At 36.0% G+C, this 23665-nt stretch overlaps 1 protein-coding gene across 2 annotated transcripts in view; it reads left to right on the top strand.

Moving 5' to 3' along the window:
- The window catches only part of LOC121874979 (eukaryotic peptide chain release factor subunit 1), a 37100-nt gene extending 14437 nt beyond the window's left edge, over window positions 1–22663 (top strand). Inside the window, exons 5-13 of one of the 2 annotated variants that reach the window (XM_042379326.1) lie at window positions 972–1122; window positions 3633–3703; window positions 8414–8533; window positions 10160–10289; window positions 11347–11473; window positions 12919–13012; window positions 13319–13466; window positions 16299–16409; window positions 20038–22663. In XM_042379326.1, the coding sequence (XP_042235260.1) occupies window positions 972–1122; window positions 3633–3703; window positions 8414–8533; window positions 10160–10289; window positions 11347–11473; window positions 12919–13012; window positions 13319–13466; window positions 16299–16387 (930 nt within the window). In that variant the 3' untranslated portion in view covers window positions 16388–16409; window positions 20038–22663. The remainder of the gene's footprint in view (window positions 1–971; window positions 1123–3632; window positions 3704–8413; window positions 8534–10159; window positions 10290–11346; window positions 11474–12918; window positions 13013–13318; window positions 13467–16298; window positions 16410–20037) is intronic. The other variant, XM_042379327.1, reaches the window with a different exon arrangement.
- The last annotated feature ends 1002 nt before the right edge of the window (window positions 22664–23665 follow it).

The following is a 23665-nucleotide window of genomic DNA, read 5'->3' as shown; positions in this document are numbered from 1 at the left end:
CTCGCTTTATTTCTTTACCATTAGTGGTTTGCTACTTCTATTGTTCAATTTATTAACATTAAATGACATTACTTACAACATACATACAGGTATTCATTTTTTTACGTTAAGTTCACTACAGCTACAATCAGTGTCTTATTTTCTTCAGTTTTTTATGTAGAACCATCGTCACTCACGAAAACAATGCCGTCTCGTCTCCTCTTGTGTGTTTTAATAATCTATGTAGTATTAATGAATTGTATTCAACAATAAACAATAATGAATCTTTTGTACATATCTTTAATAAGTTAAATGGCGCTATGTTTCCTTGAGTACGCACGTATATGTTGGCGTTCCCAATCCGTCTCGCTTTTTTTTTTTTACCAATAGTGGTGAGCTACTTGTATTGTTCCGTTTATTAACATTAAATAACATTACTTAAAACATATATATTAATTTTTTTACATTAATTTTACTACAGCTACAACCAGGTTCTTATTTTCTTCATTTTCTTATGTAGAACCATCGTCCCGGTTTCCCGGGTGTAAACACAAACGAAAACAAGGGTGTCCCGTCTCTTGTGTGACCATATTATTTTTTCATTTATATTGTATAAGGTGCATTCATAAACATTTTTAAAGAATATAGTTTGCATTTTTCATTAATTTTGTTGTTTTGGGGGAAAGAGGGTAAAATCCATACACAAAGGATATTAAAAGGTCACACTTGGGAACCCATCTCATTATTATTGCTTTATTTTTTTGGTAATTAATGATTCACGATACAATGATTCACCTCACACTGCAATATTGGAGGACACATTACAGTCGTTATTCGAGGCTTTACTGTAATGTATAAATTTTCGGTTGATCCATTTAGCTGTTTCAGAGATGGCATAGAAGTACTGTGCACAGATTGTGGTGCACTTTCCTTGTGTAGTAATGAAGATTGTGGTGACACTTGCAATTAATTTGACAATGTTTTACTTTCAGTTTCACACGGAAGCTCTTTCGGCCCTCTTAGCTGATGATAACAAATTTGGCTTTATTGTGATGGATGGTAATGGTGCACTGTTTGGCACACTCCAGGGAAACACCCGCGAAGTCCTACACAAATTCACCGTTGACCTTCCGAAGAAACACGGTTTGTATGCATCAGGATAGGGCGAGCTTCCTCCTCGTATTACAGTATTTTGTGTAGACTCGAGGGAAATGATGTGTTTTCTCTAATACTGTACAGTATTCTTGTTCTTTCTTTTCTGCTGATTGAGCTAAGAATGCCAACTCTGGCCTTAAAGTCCTTCACAATATCCAGATGTGGATATTTCAGGTACTTAATCGTATATATTGTGTGGGTACAGAGTTTGGGTGCCATTAATAATTAATTATCATAAGGGCAAGGCGGTATCACCTTTCTTGGACGTGCAGACTTACGGGCACCCACCAGGACAGTTGCAAGAGGTGATAAGGCAAAGCATAAATCAAACTTAAGGTCATGAAGGCATATCTGTACTACCCATAAAACAGTAAATAATGTGAAAAGGCTTTTCAGTTTTATCAATAGGCTCTGAGCTACAGCTGGTTGCAGTATACAGTATGCATCATCAGCATCAGAATAGGCACATGGAAAAACTAGATGCAATATTTCTTAAATTTAGATGGTGCTATTAGGCTATGGCATATGTTGCTTGTGCTATTAGTTATTTCAATCCCCTCAATTAACGAACGGTCCAATTAACGAAATTTGGGTTCAAGAATTAGCTCCCATAAGGATTTTAAATTCCATTAACGAACAAAACTTCAATTAAATAAAGCCTTTCAAGAAACACGCTTTGTTGTGCTCATCAGCTGATTGGCTAGTCCGCCAATACAGTAATTGGTTCTATGTTTACATTTGTTTCCAGTGGAGTAAATATCAAGAAAGTTGTGCTCTTGAATATTTTTGCATTTTTTATATTAAAATTATGGTCATTCTAATTTAGTTAACATATTGATAATATATACAATACAGGGGACAGTTTTTGTGTGCCCACCAACGCTTCTCAGTTTAACATTGTTTACAGTGGAGTGAACATCCAGTTGTTGCTGTCTTGAATATTTTGCATTTTTACATTAAAATTATTGGTTATTCTGAAATTTAGTTCACATTGATAAAATACAGTGCAGAAATGATTATGAATTATAAAGAAAGCATTAGTACCAATGCACCTAACGTAAACATTTTCTCTGAAGTTCCAGAAATTACTCATTACATAATCTTTCAAAGCTGAAAAAAATTCTTCATCCCTGAAATTTTTCGAGTATCGGAAAAATGTTCTCGGAAATTCCAGAAATTGCGCTGTACATCATCTCTCAAACCTGTAAATACTCGCCCATCCCTGGAATATTCCAGAATTTTCTGGGTACTGGAAAATTTTTCTCAGAATTTTCCAGAAAATGTGCCCCTCGGAACGATTTTCTGAGAAAATTTCAATTTCGGCTATCAGGGAGTTCCAGTTGAGAGGGGTTCCAGCTTACGGAGGTATTGCTGTATACAGATTGCTCTATTCACTGACTGTATATTAACATTTTGTGTATTCACTGACTTTTGTTTCCCATTCTTCTACCTGTTATCCCTTTGTCATCATTGCTCCTTTCCTGTTTGTATATGATCACTGAATCACCCCATATCCTTTTCACTGACTCTTACACAGGAGAGAATACCATGTCTCAAATCAGCAACTTCCCAAAAGTCGATGCCAGTACAGTATTCATCTGTATATGTTGGAGTTATTAACAATATTTAGCATTTTATAACTTGACTGCATGTACAGGGGTCCACACTTTTTTATACCTGTCCATCTCTACATATAGGTAATACTCTACTTCTATCCCACCCACCCAAGTCTGTTGATTAGATGAAGCAAAATAGTTATGAAATTTTTGTCACTTTATATGTGTCCAGAGAATAACTGACTAGAGTTTCAAGCAGTGTACTGATACTTTATTTGCACTTGTAGGGGCATGTTTGTTTGACAGATGCAATACTGTTCTTTTGGAGAATGAAGTTAGAAAAACAAAAATTGAAAATCCTGTATTCTCTGTACTGTATCTGTAATGGGATATTAAAAATGATGATTTGTAAAAGAATGGGCTATTTATATTGGCTCTACTACTTACGACTTTTCTTGTACTGTATAGTGTAAATGTATTATTATATCGTAGATGTTCTGTGATGTAATTTTGAATATGTCTTAAACAATAGAACACAGTAGGATATAATTCACCGAAATCTTTATTTTAGAACTGCTTATCTTTCAAGCAAACACATGATGCTAATTCAATATTCATTAATTACTGAAAATAAATTACAAGGCCCACAGGTACAGTACAGTATATGTACAGTGGCTGGGGAGGAGGAGCTGTGTAAATTGTTTAGCAAATTTTATGCAATCCTCTTCAGTGATGTAATGGTCGTAGGTTTTTTAAAGTTTTAATTCACGGCATTTTCATGATTTATGTCACCAGATGAATGAAAAATTAATTTCAAGATCAACTTTGACTGGCCCGTCATCAAAGTTGAATAGGTTATTATGATTGGTGGCTGGTTTCATAGTAAAAACACAGGTATGTTCTCTGCTAGGTTAATAGTCACTGACGTTCTTCTTTTTCCAGGTCGTGGTGGCCAATCTGCCTTACGTTTTGCTCGTTTACGTATGGAGAAGCGTCACAATTATGTTAGAAAGGTACGTTGTTGTTGTAGACCTGAAGGGTTTGGTTGTTGTTCATGCTAAATCTGCATTGGAGTTTCTGTAAATTGTTTAACACTCCTTCACTGCCTTATGCATGGGCTAGTTGTGGCCTTGTATGGAAGAGCCATTCTGCACAGCTCCTCCCCGACTAACAACCTACTCGACTTACGTCCACCAGCACTTATGACCTGCATCAGTCGTACCAAAATTTGGTCAAATTGCGTACAGTAGTACCCCGATTTACGCGGTCAATTGAACCCATGGGGTACCGCGGAAAGTGAAAACTGCGTAAAGTGAACAACAGAACATACGGGATTAATTCCAATAGAGACTGGCCCAACCCCCAAACTCCACTTTTTCAGACACAATACCTACGTTGTAGTAAAAATTACATCTTAATTTTATGATGGTATGCACACACAATTAACAATTAAGAGAAATATCAATAATATTAGTTTTTTTAACACTTACATTAGTAGAAAAGATGGCTGGGCACACAGGGATGAGGGGTTGGTTCCGAGGCAGAGGGCAGATTATTGGCCCTCACCTGTATCACTTGTATCAATTGTATCACTATCCACCACATAGGCTTGCTGGGCCTCTTTGTCAAACCCCTCAAAGTCCATATAAGTCCATATCCTCACTATCACTGACTTAGGCCGGCTGTGGTGGGTGGCGGGTGAAGAACTCGGTAATGTTTTGATGACTGGGCGACCTTGTGCGCATCCTGCCCGTGCCGCTTCCCGCGTATATGAGTAGATGCACCGCGGAAAGTGAAAGTTCGGTTCTGGCGAGGCACCGCGTAAATGAGAAATCGCGGAAAGAGAAACCGCGTAAAGCGGGGTAATACTGTATTTTCAAGTCCTAAAGTCAGTACACAGAAAAAATTTTCATCTGTAATTCACTTTAAAATGGCTGGCAAACTTAAAAGTGAGAGTTTTGTGGTGCTGAGAAGAAAAAGAGACCCATTTTAGATTTTCTATGTATTATTTAAGCATTTCCGACTTACGGCCATTTCGACTAAAGACCTGGATGTCGGTCCCTAACCCCGTCGTAAGTTGGGGAGCAGCTGTATTTATTTTTTCTTGGGATATATATTTTGGCAACTTTTTTTTTTTTTGGTGGTTGTGTAAAACCAACTACAGTATATTATACCATACAATTGATTGCTCTTTCATGTGAAAGAAGAAAAATGAAGAAATAATTTTGATGTTTTGAAGTCATGCATTACAGTTTTTAATGCAATCAACTTGTGTTTCAGCCAACAAACAACCAAGTAAGGACAATAAGTGTTAAATAAGAAAAAAACATTTTTACACTTATATTGGTGAAATAAAAAAAAATGTTTAGATTAATAATAGGCTGCTAAATTGAATAAAATAGAAAATCTTGAATTCATTCCAAAGTTGTTCACTCTTTAGGTTTTGCCATTATATTCATACAATTTTCTCATTTATTATTACAATGGTCAGTAAAAGTGTTTGGGTGTGTTATGGTGGCTTTAGAATTTTGTTAGCATATTCTGTATGGTTTGGCTGTAAGTGATTTTAGAGAAAACGGTTCCATCCCCACTTCGTGTACTGTTCTGTTAAACACACCGGATTGTTACATTTATACTGTACTTTATGCATCTTTCTAATACAGGGTATTATACCAATATAAAACTATATTTGAAAACAATCTTACCTTTCAGTGTGATGTTAGATGCTCTGGCATTTATTGTATCCTCAGAAGGGAATTTACAGTATAGTCTCGATTTACGCGGATTTCCTTTAAGCGGTTGGTCATTTACGCGGCACCTGGCCAGACCGCAATTATTAGTTACGCGGTACATTCCATCATTGACGCGGGAAGCGGCGTGGGCAGGGTGCACGCTAGGTCGCCCAGTCAACAAAACATTACCGAGTTCTTTACCCGCCACCCACCTCAGCCAGCCCAAGTCAGTGATAGTGAGGATATGGACTTTGAGGGGTTTGACAAAGAGGCCCTGCAAGCCTCTGTGGTGGATAGTGATACAGGCGAGGGCCAATAATCTGCCCTCTGCCTCGGAACCAACCCCCCCCATCCCTGTGTGCCCAGCCATCTTTTCTACTAACGTAAGTATTAAAAAACCTAATATTATTGATATTTCTCTTAAATATTAATTGTGTGTGCATAGCATCATAAAATTAAGATGTTATTTTTACTACAACGTACGTATTGTTGGAAAAAGGGTAGTCTGGGGGTCGGCCCAGTCTCTATTTCAATTAATCCCATATGTTCTGTTATTTCGTTTACGCGTTTCTCGTTTTACGTGGACCTCCACAGGTTTAATTGACCGCGTAAACCGAGACTATACTGTATTATGGAGTTCACACATGTGCTGCTTGCAAGTTTGAAGAAGTGAAATATTGTAAAGTGAACACTTATATTGATACTTATTAAACATTCCATCACTTCTCATTACTTTTACAGATAGCTCATAAGTTTATCGTAAGGGAAAAATCATCAAATATAAATATGTGAATGTTTTGTGAACACTTATAAACACTTTACAGGCAGGCTGATATTGCTGCACAATGAATGGCATGAGCGTGTGGTGTGGATATACCGGTAAAGATAATTTTTAAAGGGCTCACTCACTCGGTCTTCTAGTTTCACTCATGTCTCATGGTTGGTGAGCTATGGACTTAACAAATAACCAGTTAGTTATGGATCACCACAAGAGAGGAGGCCTGCCACAGTGATGCGCAAAAATCTCGATCGTTAATCGGAATTACTCGATTTTCATGAATTTTTTCTCTTCAATGGCACTTTGAGGCGTCGGTGCCAATTGGACGATATTATCATTGACGCCTGAATGCAATATTAAAAGTGCAAGAAATCATTTGTAGTTATAAAATAAATGGAAGTACTGTGATAGTATTTGTAATTTTAAAAGGGAGTGCTGACCTTGGTTACATCAACAGGAATGAATGGATGACTGAATGAGGGTGGTGTATGTTTTTTCAAGTTTTGCCTTTCTGCATTACAGTGTACTGTACCATGAAAAATGAGGTAATAGTTTTGTAGAACATTGTTTAAAGGTGTTGGAAGGAATAATTATATACAGTTGAGCCTTATGTGTTTGGATACCAGTTTTTCAGGCCTTATGGCCCAAATTCAGAATGGTGGTTTGAGCTGAGCTCAGGCGTGTGAATCAGGATTCCTTGATCTGAGATTTCCTGTAGTGGATTACCTATATTCAGAACATCGGCTTCAACCTCGGATCGGATAATCTGTTGCATTTACTTAGATTATGAGCAAGGATTCAAACACTGAAATTCCAGCCAATCACTTTTCATTAACACCTTTATGACAGCCAGTCACCATTGAGAATAATGTTTACAAGATTATGGCAGCAATTATGACTCAAAGAATTTTTACAGAGGAGAAATCTCTCCTTGCACATCATAAGTTAACGTTGTTACTATAGTTACAATCAAATTATAATGATTTATGGTACTGTGTTACAATGTGGCTGTGCTGCTATATGTTAACAAAGAAATTCATAGAGGAAGACAATTACACAAATTTTAGATATAATCTGGGACAGGTGTCATTATTCATAACCAAAGCAAGATGAATCAATGCAGGGCAAAGTAACCTGGCGAGGTTTGGTTAGGTAAGGTTTCTTTCTGTTCTTTTAACCCCAAATTTCCCCTGATTAAGGAAAGACTTAAGTTTATTAATACATTAAAATCAAAATGCACTCGGCATTGATTCAATTATATTGAAAATACATCAAAATAGTTTCCTAAAGAAAAACACTCAAAATAAAGCGTAATTTTTTCTTTAAATTTACCCGCTTGATCTTCATAGACTCTAAACGTAACACATTACCAAAACTCATTCAGTGATCAGAATCTTTCTTACCTGGAAACTATTTTTTGCGAAGAATCTCAAAGCAATCATCAGCTGATGATTGGGAGGTAGAGGTGAACCATAGCCAACAGGTCTGTCAAGCAGATGCTCCATATTACGGAAAATATCGAGGAAATCTCCCTTGCTGAGCCTATATCGTTGTCTGAATTGTGTGTCATCATAAATTTTTTAGGATTCTGCTTATCTACTATCAGTCTTCTCAAAATTTCTCCATTTGACGATATCGCCAAAAGCGCGCGCTCTGTCAAAATTCATGTTGACTTGCTATTTTGAATGACAGATCGACTTTTAAACCTGCCTCCAGTCTGGATTAACGCGAGGATCAACAAATCCGATCTCGCAACTGGTTTGAAAATTTGTGTTGGTTCAAGCCAGTGTTCTGAATACCAACAATCTTTGCTCTATCCTTGGTTTAAACCTTCATGTGGTTTCAAACCAGTATTCTGAATTTGGGCCTATTTGTTTGGATACCAGTATTCCAGGAGTCTCGAAAAACCTTCACATGAAAAATTATCAAAGTAAAAATAAATCGTTTTTTGTGCTCATGGGCAGCAGACAATGTACACTTTTCAGCTTCCCACCTTTCACACTCTTGATGTAGACTGTAGTCACCTGATTGTACTGGCAAGGTGAATTTGTTTTATTAGAAATAAAAAGCAATACTTGACATACAGCTTCACATAGTAGGTAAGAAAATTGTTTGAGGAAGATAATACATGCCATCTTGCCCTGACTAAGACAGCAAGCGTTAAACAGAGATACTCAAACAAACGCTAATGTCTAATTTATAACTCCTAACAGGTAGCAGAGACAGCAGTGCAACTATTTATCTCCAACGATAAACCCAACATAGCTGGATTAGTTCTAGCGGGTTCAGCGGACTTCAAAACTGAATTATCCCAGTCAGATATGTTTGACCCAGTAAGTTGGCTCAGTCATGTAATACTTTATGTACTGGCAGTAAGGAAATAAATTCTTGCATATAGTTGATGAAAGGTATGTGTCCATGGCCCTTGTTATCATATTCATTTATTTCACTATTAATTTTTGTTTAGATATTTGTAGTCAAGTAAGAAAAGATTGTGTTGCATTTGAATGTAATATTTATGTAAATGCCTATTGTAATTTCTCAGTGACTTGTAGACTAATAGGTTTGACATTTTTCAGTGATTCTCTATGATTTTCCATTGATGAGGATAAAACTTTGATATATATATATATATATATATATATATATATATATATATATATATATATATATATATATATATATATATATATATATATATATATATATATATATATATATATATATATATATATATATATATATATATATATATATATATATATATATATATATATATATATATATATATATATGTATATATATACAGGTCAGGTCAAAAATAACATGTGACATGCTGTGATAACAGATATTGAAAATTTATTTTTTGCAGTATTTTTAAGAATCAGAAAATACCAGACAGACAGAATTGTGATACTGTGCAAGAAATTTTGTTGATGCTGTCTTGTCCTAGGCTTAAGCTGTATAGTACTGTATATGCAATTGAAGCATATCTTGGGTTTTTCAGGTGCCTGTTCATGCATGCTAATGATTGGGGATGTATTTTAAATTAATATTTTTTTCATACCTTTCAATACAGAAGATCAAGAAAGAGATGGGCAGGATATATATGTGAAATAATAAGGTTCATAAGTGTCATTAGAGATTGCATCATACTCCAATGCATCCCCATGTGCCACACATATCTGCTTGGATCGCTTTGTTCATATTCTGCTGCCATTGTAGAAGGTTCTGTGCTTGAGGGGCGGTTCATTTGCACGGTTAACCCCAAGCGCGTGCGCACACACACACACACACACACACACACACACACACACACACACATACAACCCCACCCGTCTCTTTTTCCAGATTGACACGATCAACTTACTAACATTCTTGATCTTTGTTTTACCTCTAACCCCTCACACTATTCATACTCAAAAGAAGATGGGGAGGGGGGAGTATTTACTGTATTTTTAATAATCACCATCAGCAGGGACACACAGCCACTTGACATGTGCCATTTTCTTTTGTAGTCCTCAATTCACATTGAGCATCGTTTCCATTTTCTCCAGCTGAGGTCTTCTTACTGTTGTTGTTTGTTGTCGTCTTGCTGAAAAATGTTAAATACGTACATTGCTGAGTTTCTCTTCTCAGTAGCACATATGTTGCTGTTTCTATAAAACTGTAAAGCTGTCATTTTCATATAATGGTGCAGATAATCAAAGAAATATCTTTCTGGATTGGTACAATGAATCTTAAATGAATACTGCAACTCCAGTTGTCTTGGTAGGGCTGTCAAAATCTTTGGTCCATTGTGGCATATTGTCTTGCAAAAAAATTTTTAAAGATATTTTTTTGATTGTGTAACTGGGAATTTAATATATTTCTGCTCTGTATATCAAGCTTTGTTTCTTATAATTTAGGTTCTTGTAGAAATTATTAATTTTTCAGTATCCTAAAATCTTTCTTTTCAGAGATTACAGGGGAAAGTAATAAAACTTGTTGATGTATCATATGGAGGTGAGAATGGCTTTAACCAAGCTATCGAACTAGCAGCAGAATCTCTTGCTAATGTCAAATTCATCCAGGAGAAAAAACTTATTGGTAAATATTTTTTCTGTTTTATTGGTGGTGGTCGTTTTTTTTTTTTTTAGCATTTTGGAGTTGTAAGGAATTAAGGATTTTCCAAATATTTTCACCTCAGAATCCAACTTCTTTACTTTATCTTTACATTCCTCTAAATGCTAATGATTCTCTTAATTATTTACTTCACGTGGACAAAGTGAAGAACTCATCGTATATCCTAGTGTTCATATTGTCATTATTGTTGTTGTTAACAAATGCTATCTTCACTACAGCTGTCTTTATACAGTAGAGTATCAAAACAGATGCTTTAATATTCTGCTCACGAGAAGAAGAAAACCATTGTGATGGGAGTATCCATTCCATTATCAGAATACAAGGGGGGAATCGGTTTCAAATGAACATTACAAGAAGTAGTTGAACAAAGCTCATAGTATATCAAGAGTCATCAATGTACTCTATTCATTACTTGAAGTTTTCACTAAAATGATCTTTTCAGCGGCAAGTAACAATAACACCTTGGTGGAACATACACATACATACATACATACATACATACATACATACATCTCACATATTCAGAGACCCTACTGTACTGATAATAAAGAACTGTACAGTTATATGATAACATGTAATACAGCGTATTGATGAACTAATTTGGAGCAGGTCACTTACTGATGGGTCTGGTTCAAAGTAACTCTCCTTACCCTCAGAACCAATTAAATGCTAGACTTAACTCTCATTGCACCTTTAGCTAAAAGAACAAAACACAACGGTGACTTTTATGATTAAATGGGTTCAAACTTTTTATAACTTTTAGTATTTATAGAATGTAAATACTGAACCAAAGGATTCAAAATGATGGCAATTTACACCAAATATCATTCATCTACATCAACTTTGATGTGTTTCACTCTGAAATTTATTGAGAATTTAAGGTTCATATTTTGTACTCCATAGACAAGGTGACTCATAGCTCTGGGGATATATTTTAAGGTTCATAGGTCAACTTATAAAAAGGCCATCTTCTTAATTTGTGTGATAAATGCAGTATATATAGTCATATCTCCTTTTACAGCCAAGTACTTTGAAGAGATAAGTCAAGACACGGGGAAGTACTGCTTTGGTGTTGTGGACACGCTGAAAGCCCTTGAATGTGGAGCCGTTGAAATCCTCATTTGCTGGGAAAACCTTGATCTTGTCAGGTGAGTCACTCCTACATTGGTAAAGCCTAAGACAGTGAAAGCAGTGGAAGAATGGGAGTGTTACTTCATATTTTGTGACTTATTTGTTCCTCATTGAATGGCAGAATATTATGGTAATTTTTTAAAGTACAGCATGATGGTAGAGTGAGTGGTGTTTGAGATGCTAGTCATTCTACTGGTGAGAATAATACTGTACACTGTAAGAGGTTTTGTTTAGTGTGCAAGTAGGAGGCCCTAAGAGAATTGAAGAGGCTGTGAATGAAGGGGGGGTGGTGTGGCTCTCTTCCCCTTAACCCGCTCTTTTTGTGTGTGTGTGTGTTTGGGTGTGCATTCAAGCTTTTTCATGCTGTGCTGCACAGTGACAAGAATCATGAGCAAATACGCTTTCACCCTTTGTTTATGGCCATCCCTGTACTGCCAAACCCCCTATAACCACTTGGAGTTAAGTTATCTTGTTATTCATGTATATTGCTGCATCCTGAATGTACACTCACTCCATGAAGTATCTTTAGGGTGGAGTCTGATGAATTTTGAAATGAACACTGCTACTCTTGTTGTCTCTGTAGGGTTGTCAAAATCTTATGTCCATTGTCATATTGTCTTGTGGTGACCTGTGGTGTGACGGTCAGCATGCTCGCCTCGCAAGTGAGTGGATCCAGGTTCGATCCCCGTGCAGGGTGAAACTGTGGGCAAGTTTCTTTATGCCATTTGCCTCTGTCTACCCAGCAGTAATTGGGAACCTGGACGTTAATCGATTTGCGGAGCGTGTTCCGGGGTAATGGTTAGCCAGTGCAGTTGTCGAGTTGTCCGGTCTTCTCGGACTATTCCTTGACACTGGGTCACTCAGCTCGTTAACTTAGCGTGTGGTTGTTGTGTTGGCGACGGCTTCTACGCCTTAAACAAATTCACTCCTAGGTGGTCCTTGGGCCGGCCATCCACGTTACACGAGGGGCAACCGTTATTTATTATATTGTCTCACAAAATCGTAAAGATAGATTTGGGAGCGAGTGTGCGTTCCTTTAACTTCTAATACAGAACTTCTTTCACTCTTCTTTGTCTCCCTCTTGGCATTTACCTCTGTATTATCCACTTTTTACCAGTCTCCCCTGTTCTTGCATAATGTCCATACCACTTAGAGCAATCCCTGTATTTTTCCTACATGAAAGTGTTTTTACTCATTCTTCTATTAGTCTTAAATAGGAATTTGCTGAATGATCATTGAAGCGGGTGATTATATTTTGGTTGTCTTTACTTTATAAGTTGAAATAGAATGCAAAACAGTGTTAGGGAAAATGGAAAGACAAATTTGAAAGCTTAGACGAAATGGAGGTTTGTGCTTGTTGTGTTTTGCTTGAAATTTGAAATAAAGTGGACAAAAAAAAATTTATTTTTATAATTTTTGTCTTCCTTCATTATACACTTGTTAAGTCTTTCCTTTATTACAGATATGTGTTGAAAAACCACCAGTCTGGAGAAGAGACTATTTTACACTTAACTCCTGAACAAGAAAAAGACAAGACTCACTTTACTGACAAAGCTGTAAGCTCACCTTATGGAGTTACTCTTTAAGTATTTATTCTCAAACTAATCAATTGTTAAATGCACAATAACTTTAAAATGAGGCATCATCATTAATGTAGTTTGAATTTTGAACGGTTTTGCTTTTATTTTTTAATAAAAATAGTTATTGCCACTTTTACACAAGAATTGCATGCCACACTTATTATTTCCCTTTTCAGGTTCATTACCCCTTCATTCACTCATTCACCCAACACAACTTTAGAAGGACAACTTTGTAAATAATAGAGTAGACATATACAGTACTATACTTTTTTCTTTTTTCAGACTGGAGTAGAATTGGAGTTAGTAGACTCTATGCCATTACTTGAGTGGTTGGCAAATAATTACAAAAGCTTTGGTGCAACCTTGGAGATTATCACAGACCGCTCACAAGAAGGCTCTCAATATGTACGAGGGTTTGGTGGAATTGGAGGTAAGGAACATTTTGCACGACTCAGAGAAAGGGAGATTGTACATCTTGTAGTTATTTAAAAAAGTCAATATTTCTTTCATAATTTTATTTAAAAATATAATTATGCAGTTTTTGTGTTAAGTTTTGGTCTTTCATTTGATTTAGCAGCTCTTCTGTTTCTTAATATGTTTGATACATTTTGTTGCCTTTTGAATTTCATCTTGTATGGAGGCGACTTACTTATATAAGTCCCCCCAAAAATATATATATCAGGAGGTTACTCAGGTGCACCTTGAGAAATAACTGGGCTCAGAGGCAGCAGTTAGGTTGTTTTCATAGTGATCTATCCTTATTTCTCATAAAAGTGATTTACCCTTCTGTACCACAGTGGATTTTTGTCACTGGTGCTTGTCTCAAGGCGCATTCCTTGCTCAAGGTAATGTACCCCCATGGGGGGGGGATATAAAGGTATGCTCTGTAATATATCATTACTCCCATTGAGTCACTATGAGTTAGATGCCTACATAACCTTGCAACTTTTTTTTTTGCATACTACATAACTTGGTAACATTAATGTATTTATTTATTAATTTTATTTTTTAATTTTTTTAATTGTTTTTAATTCGGGGAATCGCCTTTGTTTTCCGATGAATAGGCAGAGTTCTGTCAGACCACAGCCAAGTTTGTGGTGGGCTTTATGTTGCCTTAAGTCAGTCATAGTAGCAAGGTGTTTAGTCACTGCATTTCAGTGATGTGTCCTAGTGGTTGGAGAGCTCTTATTTTTGGCAAGACTGCCCCTTGCTTTAAAAAATTTTGTAATACAGGTCCACAATCCCTTATCTGAAACCCTTGGGGCCAGATGTGTTTTGGAATTTGGAATTTTTTGGATTTCAGAATGGTAGTGAGGTACAGTTGGGGTCCAAAATCTTGAACACTTAGCAATACAGTATCTGGCATCTACTTCTGAGTTATATATATACAGTATATATATGATTGGGATATACTAATAACACTACTTGTCATCACATATTATGCCTGAACCACAAAATGGGATAAAACTCTCCTTAATACCTAAGATCTTCAGGTACTTACATGCCAAATACTGTCAAGCGTTCAAGACATTTGACCCCGACTGTACATATTCCGTATATTATGGTAACACCCTAGCGGGAACGTGGCAGCACCCCTTAAGCAAACACATTAATATTTCTGCAATGAACCTTATGAATATAAATTAAAAAGTACATACAAAGTACAGTACAAGAAATCCTCCAATAACGACGGTTCTACTAACGACGATTCATATTTAAGACCCTGGTTAATTTAGGACCCAATTCAATTTATGCCATTATTTTCTAGGTATTTATGAAACAAAATAGAATAAAAAAATTTCATATAAATAATCACAAAATCCTGATATGTATTGTAAAAGGAAAACACGCCATGCACACAAAGGCTGCTGGGCTTGTGACGACAGCATCACTAGTATAAATAGTCACAGTTTCATATGTAGAACCATCGTCACGGGTGTAAATACTGACAACAACAATGCCGTCTCGTCTCCTCTTGTGTGTTTTAATAATCTACGTAGCATTAATGAATTGTATTGTTCATTTCGTATATATAAAGATGAATTCAATTTAATACATATTCAGTAAGAAACAATAATGAATCTTTTTTACATATTCTTAATAATATAATGACGCTACGTTTCCTTGAGTGCCCACGTATATGTTGGCATTTCCAATCCACCTCACTTTATTTCTTTACTATTAGTGGTTAACTATTTCTATTGTTCCATTTGTTCACATGAAATAACATAACTTAAAACATTTATTAATTTTTTTACATTAATTTTACTACAGCTACAACCAGGGTCTTATTTTCTTCAGTTTCTTTTGTAGAACCATCGTCCTGGATAAAGGATTGTCAACCTGTGTATATATATATATATATATATATATATATATATATATATATATATATATATATATATATATATATATATATATATATATATATATATATATATATATATATATATATATATATATATATATATATATATATATATATATATATATATATATATATATATATATATATATATATATATATATATATATATATCCGTTAACTGGAACAATTGGTGCAGAGCACTAACTGGAATGAGAGATTTCCGGGTAACGAGATGACTCTCTCAACGCTGGGAATTTCAGAAATTGTTCATTACATCGTCTCTCGAACCTGGAGAAATTCCCCCATCCGCGGAATTTTCTGGGTCCCGGAAAGCTTTTCTCAGAATTTCTGGAAAATGCACCCGATTTTTATTTCAAACCCGGAAAAACTCTATCCCCAGAATTTTCTGATTGTCGGGAAAATCTTCTTAGAATTTTCCGGAAAATGTGCCCTTCAGAAAATCTTTCCCAAACCTGGAAAATTCCAGCTTTGGGAACGATTTTCCGTGAAAACTTCAATTCCGGCTATTGGAGAGTTCTGGGTTTGAGGGTTTCCGGCTAACAGTTTCTGGAACTTCCGATAACATTTTAACATTACCAGGAAAATTCCGGGGATGAGGGATTTTTTTCCAGCTTTGAGAGAAATATTCCGGGGATGTGCAATTTTTCCTGGATGAGAAATTCATCTCCATACCCGGAAATCTCCCATTCCCAGAACCATTCTGCACCGGTTATTCCGGCTAACCGGGATATCGCTGTATGAATACAATGCCAGCGATGTGCCAAAAACGTATAAATTTAAGCCAAGTAATTTGAGAGGCAGCTGTATTATAATTGTGCTTTTCTCCCTCAAATATTTCAGCATGTTTAACATTTGTTATACTTGTACTATTAGGCATCCTCCGCTACAAGGTGGACCTACAAGGTTTGGATGACATGGAAGAACTGAGCGAACTTGATGTAAACCTCGATGATTACATTTAAATGTTTACCTCAATTTTTTCGGGTCAGTCAGTGAAATGGTTGAGTGAATTTACTTCTCATGTGTTAAACCTCCCCATTTATGTTAGTTTTTTTAATAGTTTTTAAGGTAAGTTTTTCTCCACCTTGTGACATCCTGTCTAATAATTTAACCCTTTATCACTGTGGGAAGTATAACCTGTGTTCAGTAACTTGTTTTGTTACCTGGCTTGGAAAAGAGGGTGGCCCCTGACCTTAAGGGTTAGCATTATCTAATGTGTTACCAAAGTGTTTACTGAGATGAACTAAATTGTTTGAGGTTTGCTGTGATATTACATTAGATACTTTGTATGAAAAGTTGCATGTACAGTATATTAAAAACAAATTGGTTTGTACTGTAAGAATTTTTTATTAAATAGCTTTTTTACAGGTGGCATTATTGTGTTTATATATATATATATATATATATATATATATATATATATATACCATTGAAACAATGGATTCAGTTAACGAACGACCTTCTGGAACGAATTGTGTTCGTTAACCGAGAAACCACTGTATATATATTCTGTATTTACCTGGCCAGTAAATTTAATGTATACACTGTTTCTTGTGTTTCATATAAATAACAAATGTTTTGTCAGTTAATAAGGGATGGAAAACTCAAATACTTAGTTGTTTAATAATTTTTTAAAAGCTGCCTTCGGGTAATGGTGATTAACTCATCCAAGCATGTAAAATGGCTGTAAAACATTGGTGATGACAATAATAATACTATAGTGTACAACATTATCTTGATGTTATGTTCTCATGTGAGGTAAATCTGACACAAAGAAAATGTAGTCTGTAGAGTATTGTTCTTGATTACCATGCAGTCATTGCTATATTGACTAAGAACTTGACTAACTCATTAGTGTGTCCATTTGATCACCATATACATGTATACTGTAGTCAGTGTGCTCTACTAACTATACCCTTTCCATGCTAAGCCAGCCCATGAGCCCCGCTCCTCGTCTATAGCTACAAATAGCCAATTAGTTGAGCTATTTACCTCCCCCCCAGACTGCGCTTATATAAACGCATATTTATATTGACCTTTTATGATAAATATTTTCACTTTTCAAACATCCTCTGTGAAGTGTTAATGCCTTGAAATCATCTGCATTTTGATAGCTCAGATATTTAACATTATTTTAGATAAGAACAGGTATGCTTACCAATTGTGTACACAGTTTGAATATTTTATGAACCAATCGGCTATTGCTGTAGAAGAGGGGTGTGGCTTATGGGCCAGGTTAGCGTGGAAACACTATACTTGACTTAATATGTAACTCATCATTAGGGTTTTCATTAAGTGTTTGGCAGAAGATCCAAAGAAAATTTAGGGAGAGAGGGGATCATGGGGCCCATCCATAGCTTACTTATGGTAAATCTTCATACAAAACAGACAGTTGAAGATTACTTTCTGGAGACTGTGTGAACTTGTCCAGATAGACACTGGTTATATTGCTCAGTTTAGCAGGTGGTCAGTTCAACTGAAAACTCTGATGTAACTGTGTAGAGTTATAATGAAATCCTTGGTTTGGTTCATCATAATTGTGAAAAAATCTTTAAACAAGAAAATTTCCATCTTGTTCAGGACATAATATTTTAATTAAACACTACTTGTATAGTAAAAACCCGGTGTACCAGATTAATTAAGCCACAGTGACGTCATTACTCAGACGGAATCTGTTATTCAGATGTTCATATCAGCAAGGAGGCACAACTGTTTAAAGCATTAGCCAGCATATTACACTAACACAAATTGGCTTATTTAAGCTTAATCACCCGAGTCCTGTTATAGCTGTGTATGTGGCATGGATGGCCTTGGCAGTGTGAGATAAAGTGTATGATGTGGATGTGTACAGTATACCGTGTATATGCAAGTACAGTTCAAGTCTTTATTACAAAATTTTTATGCAAAAAGTAAGGGGTCGAATAATATGCTCACAGTATTTTTGGGGGTTAAAAATCATACATTTTGCTGCATGAAGAGCAGACTGTCATTCACTATACATGCCACTTCAAATATTACAAATACATGATACAAATGAAGATTTACAGATATCTTCCTTTTCATTTGCGACATTGTTGCCGACTCGTCACTAGCCACATCTCCCAAGTCTTCTTGCTACCAGGCGGAGATGTGAGGTTGTTATGGTTATTCTCACCTCGTAATTTTGGGTAGATATACAATACATAACTTGCATAATCTTTTTTACACAGTTACATGCACACACAATCCCACATACATATTGTGCAAAAAAAAGAAAAAAAAGAGGTTTAAGAAATAATTATCCCAAGGTCAAGCCCATAATCGGAATAAACATTTCTTTGCACGCTAGAGCAGGGAGGACACTGTTGCTAGGTGATAGGTAGAATCCCAGCTGGGCTCTGTTGCTAGGTGAAAGGTTGAGGCAGCATCCCAGCTGGGCACTGTTGCTAGGGGATAGGTAGAGGCAGCTTCCCACAATAGGTAATTTCGCGATGCAAAAATATTTTCAGGAACGGAACCCTTCCGTAATCCGAGGTATGCCTGTATTTTTAAATTCGTAATTTTGGGTAAATATATATATATTATTATTTTTTTACTATTACTTTCACACAATCTTATATACAGAATATGAAAACAAACGTCAAAGACATAAATGGGAATAAACTGTCTTCATGTGTTAAAAAGTCCATGCTGTGGGGAGTGAGGATTTTGGCTGTTGTGAGTTGTCTCCAGTGTGTAGTGAAATGATTGACAAATTTCGTTGTCAAGCAGCCAAATGCCAGTACATTATTTTTGTATTTATCAGTATTGGTTTTATTTATTCTTCACATTTATTAGTACTGGTATACAGTATATTATTTTATCTTCATAGGAGTTGGTAACTGGCAGGAATTCAGTTTCAGTTGGCAACATTGTTCATAGTGTCAGTTGTGGTGGTCATGGCAAAGACTCGTTAATCTTGTCCTGCTGCAAATTATGTCGAGGATTATACCTAGTATTTCTTAAAGGCTAGGAGTAAAAGGGAATAGATTCAAATCCCTCGTTATTCTACAATTTACGTAATCTAAAAATGAGTAAAAATTGCTATAGTAAACAATGAAAATAATACATACCACATCATAAAGTACAATACTGTAATACATATTTTATGTAGAATAAATAGTTCCTTCTGCCCTTGAGCCATCCTTTAGGTGATGCTGGAATTAAGCCAACCTTAACTGAACATAATTGTTTGGGCAATGTTTTCACAGTATGTGTTATTTATATGTCACGAGAGAACAGGAATACTAGCACTAAGTAATACCAATACATAGATGAGTGTAGCGGCTGTCTTGTGATGCTGGCTGGACCACACTTTCCACGGCGTTTCGCTCCACAACAACGACCCATAAGATTTTTTTTTTATATATACTGTATATATAATTTTTTTTCCCTGATTTGTGACATTATTGAAACATGTCATTACTCAGGTGGTTTGGTACTCAGGGTTTTTACTGTATATCTCACTGTTAAAAAATTATTCTTAACATTTGTGGCACATCATAATGTTAAACACTTTTTATATAAGACATGTTTGTATCACTTCCCACATGCCATTGTGAGGATTATTGTTAATTTTGCTATTCTTTGGCAGGGATCTTGCGCTACAAGGTTGACTTACAACAGCTAGCAGACCTGGAAGAAGAATTCAATGACATTGACCTGGATGACTATATGTAAATATTGGACACAGGGCATGGCAGTGAAGGAGTACCACCCTGGGGTAAGAACTCATTACATGAGGAGCACTGCCCTAGGAAACATATTTAGTATGGAAATACCTCCAGGTGCTGCACAGCTCTCACGTTCCCTTGTTGAGACGCAAGTCATTCTTGAACCGCCAACGTAGTGTGGTTCTACATTGTTGCCTGACAATCAGGCTTTTCTGTTCTATTATTGTAATAAAAAATTTTGACTATTATTACCAGCATCTAATCCTGGGTAACATTTTTACAAGGTGGCACATTGTGTGGGTGCTTGGGACCGGGGAGAGGGAGACTGATGAGGGGGAGGGGAGGGGACGGGATCATGGAGGTGCGCACTACAAGGTTTATAGGATCTCTTTGTCAAAATGGTAATTGTTCTCGGCCAACGTCATAGGATAAACTTGTTTCACAGATGATGCAGTCTTGCCCTTATACTCAGAGCAAAGAAGTACCTCGAGAAATTTTAATCAAACCAGTTTCAACAAATTTTTTAGGCTTTTGTGTGTTTGAAATACATAATGAGTCTGCCAACCAGAAGATTGTAGGGCGTTGGATTTACTTGAATTTTGGGTCACAAAAAATATTTATAACAGAGTCTATAAACATTTTGTTTGAAAGATGAAAATCTTAATTCATAAATATTACTTCACATACTGTATTTCAAGTTGCAAGTTGGTAGTTATAACTTACGAGTCTATAAAACTATATTTTGTTTGTTTACAAGGTGAAAATTGTAACAAGTTTTATAAGAATCTTGTCATGAGCAAATATACATATTATTTATTAATTAATTTTGCTTGTGGAGAAACACTATGCTTAGAGGGGCAGGGGTGGGTAGGGCACCCCTCTGGCTACTCTTCATGTATTTCAAGGAACAAGTTTTGAGTGGTTGAGATAAGATTTTTATATCTGAAAGTCATATTAGTGAAGAGAAGAGTCCAGCTTGGCCCACCCATTGTAGTGAATAATGTGAGGCGAGTGCATGTTTCTGATAATCCTGGTATATTTCCTCTGATACTGTGATGACTGCTGTTATTCTCTTGTTTGTTTCTGTTAGGTGGTACTCATTGCAAGTCAGGGTAAGTTTATTTAAGGAATTTAAGTGGTGTAATGGGAAACGGTCAGAACAACAGGTACGTGTTACGTGAAACTCGAGGCCGGAGGAAATTGTAATCGTGCAATGCCAAGATACAAGAGGTGGAAGTGTTGAAGCCGGTGGTATAGAGCTTTATAAGACGATGGCCAAGTCCCTCCTGATTGTTTAACTGCTGCCTTTGGGTCGTAGATGCCCGAGACTCTCCTAGATCTGTATTTTATGAATTTTTTTGTGCTTGATAAAAAAAAGGAGAGCCAAACAGGCTGCAGATTTAATGTTCAGCAGATTTGAGCCCAAACAATTGATAGCCGTGTTGGCAGGAAAAGCTGATGGCAGTCCTGTCTGGCTCAGCTGATGACAGCTTGACATTGGTGTCATTCAGATGATGATGGGTTGACATTGTTGCCTGATTCAGGATTACAGTGTTACCTGTTGTTTTTGATACTGTTAGCCCCCAGTGTGGTTAATTTTTGCCAAACTGTAGCATCTTATCTGTGCCTTATTGGGTATTTTTATGTTCCTGTTCTTGTGAACAGGGTATAAGTATTTGCGCGAGGAAATGATAGACTAGGAAAATTATTGGCTCGTCTTGACAACCAAGTGTCTGCACATTACCTCAGTTCGCACTTCCAGTTTAGGTGAAGCCTCCAGTTAAGGTTTGAGCTCTCGAGTCAGGGGAGTCCTTATGGTTGCAGAACAGTAGGGGCATTGTGAATTGTGTGAAACAAGTTGCCATAATTCTAATTCACTTGTATATTTTATTGGTAACAAAGAACAATCCACAATGCCTGTGCTAATAACTAAACTCTGGAACTTGCATACATAATATGCCATTAATTCAAGGCATCCTGTCAAGATGACTAAGTATGGGTTATTGGATCTGAAGGGTGATTGGCTGCCTAAACAGTGATTCTCATAAAAAATTGACTGTTAATTATTTGCTTTGTTATCATATCTAACATAGGTGAATTTAGACTTGTTGAATGAATTGATTGATATACAAAGCCCAACTGTTTCTGAAAGAGTAGTAACATACCAAGGTAAAGTCTGAAATGTTTACCCTTACTCAATGTTTTATTTGTGGATAAGGCAGGCAGTCACCATTAACAATTTCCATCCATAACTAATAACTTACAGCTCACAGTTCGTCAAAATTTTATTATAAATATACATTATTCTAGGTTTCTGATAAATTCCATTAACTCATAAACTTATCATCCTCCAGTTTCTGTATAATGCTTTTGATATTTTTTGAAATGTTATTCATAATTGCAACTTTGAAATGTCAAAATGTAAGAGATCTTATAGAAACTAACTAAAGTCCCCCAGCCCAAGCCAGCTGCCAGTGTACTTTTGTTTTCTCTAGGGTTTTGAACACCTGTATGGATCGGCTAATAAAATACTTTAGGGAAAGTTAACAATTTTTTTTTAATTGCCTATTTTTGCTGCCACAGCAGTAGCATTGATCAATTTTGTTGTTGTTTACATATGTATGTGTTTTACAGTTCCCCAAAAAGCATTGTTGGATTTTTCGCAATTGCAATTTGAAACGCTAGACGAAATGCTTGATATGATCCCCAGTGCATCATCATACATTGGTACGTCTGTTCACCATATCAGAAACGGCTAGAGATGGGAGTAGGAATGGGGGAGGGAGTTGTCCTGTATGGCAAACTAGATACTTTAATATAAAAAAATCCATTAATCTATAGAGTATTAACGTATGAATCATGCTGATGATTACAATAACACTGACATATGCATTAAATGGAAGTGTTTCGGAACATCATAATTGAGACTGAGACAGACTGCAAAACGGACATTTCACCATTACTTTGTAGTAATGGTGTTTCATTCTTAATACTACCGAGTGTCACAATATGCCTACTGTTCACAATGTCCAATTTATGAAGAGTGACTAAGCAAATACAGTATACTCTCCATGTAATGGAATCTGATATGCAGTAATGAACTCTCGATTTAACCTTGGAGGATTCACATCATTCCAAAACATATATTCAGTGATCCCTCGGTTAACGAACGCCACGATTAGCAAAATTTCGGTTAATGAATTACCTTCCATAAGATTCTTCACTTTGGTTAACGAAATAATTTCGGTTAACGAATTCCTTACGAATTTTTCCAAACATGTTTTCGCTTTCAGTTGGTTGCTCACCAGCTGTAGTATTAGTCCGCCAATACAGTAATCGGTTCTAGGGCTTAAATTCATTACCATTTTAGTAAATATCAAGAAGGTTGTACTATTCAATAATTTAAAAGTTTTATATTAAATTTTTTAGTCATTTTAACAATTATATTGAACATAATTAAAGTACAGGAAACTAGTTTCTTGCGCGCCAAACAGCCACTTAACACACCAAGGTAGGTATCAGTTTGTTTACCAGCTCAGAGGAAGGAAC

Source organism: Homarus americanus, unplaced genomic scaffold (assembly GCF_018991925.1).
Source record: "Homarus americanus isolate GMGI-L3 unplaced genomic scaffold, GMGI_Hamer_2.0 scaffold55556, whole genome shotgun sequence".
NCBI lineage: Eukaryota > Metazoa > Arthropoda > Malacostraca > Decapoda > Nephropidae > Homarus > Homarus americanus.
This window is presented reverse-complemented; position numbering and strand designations above follow the sequence as displayed.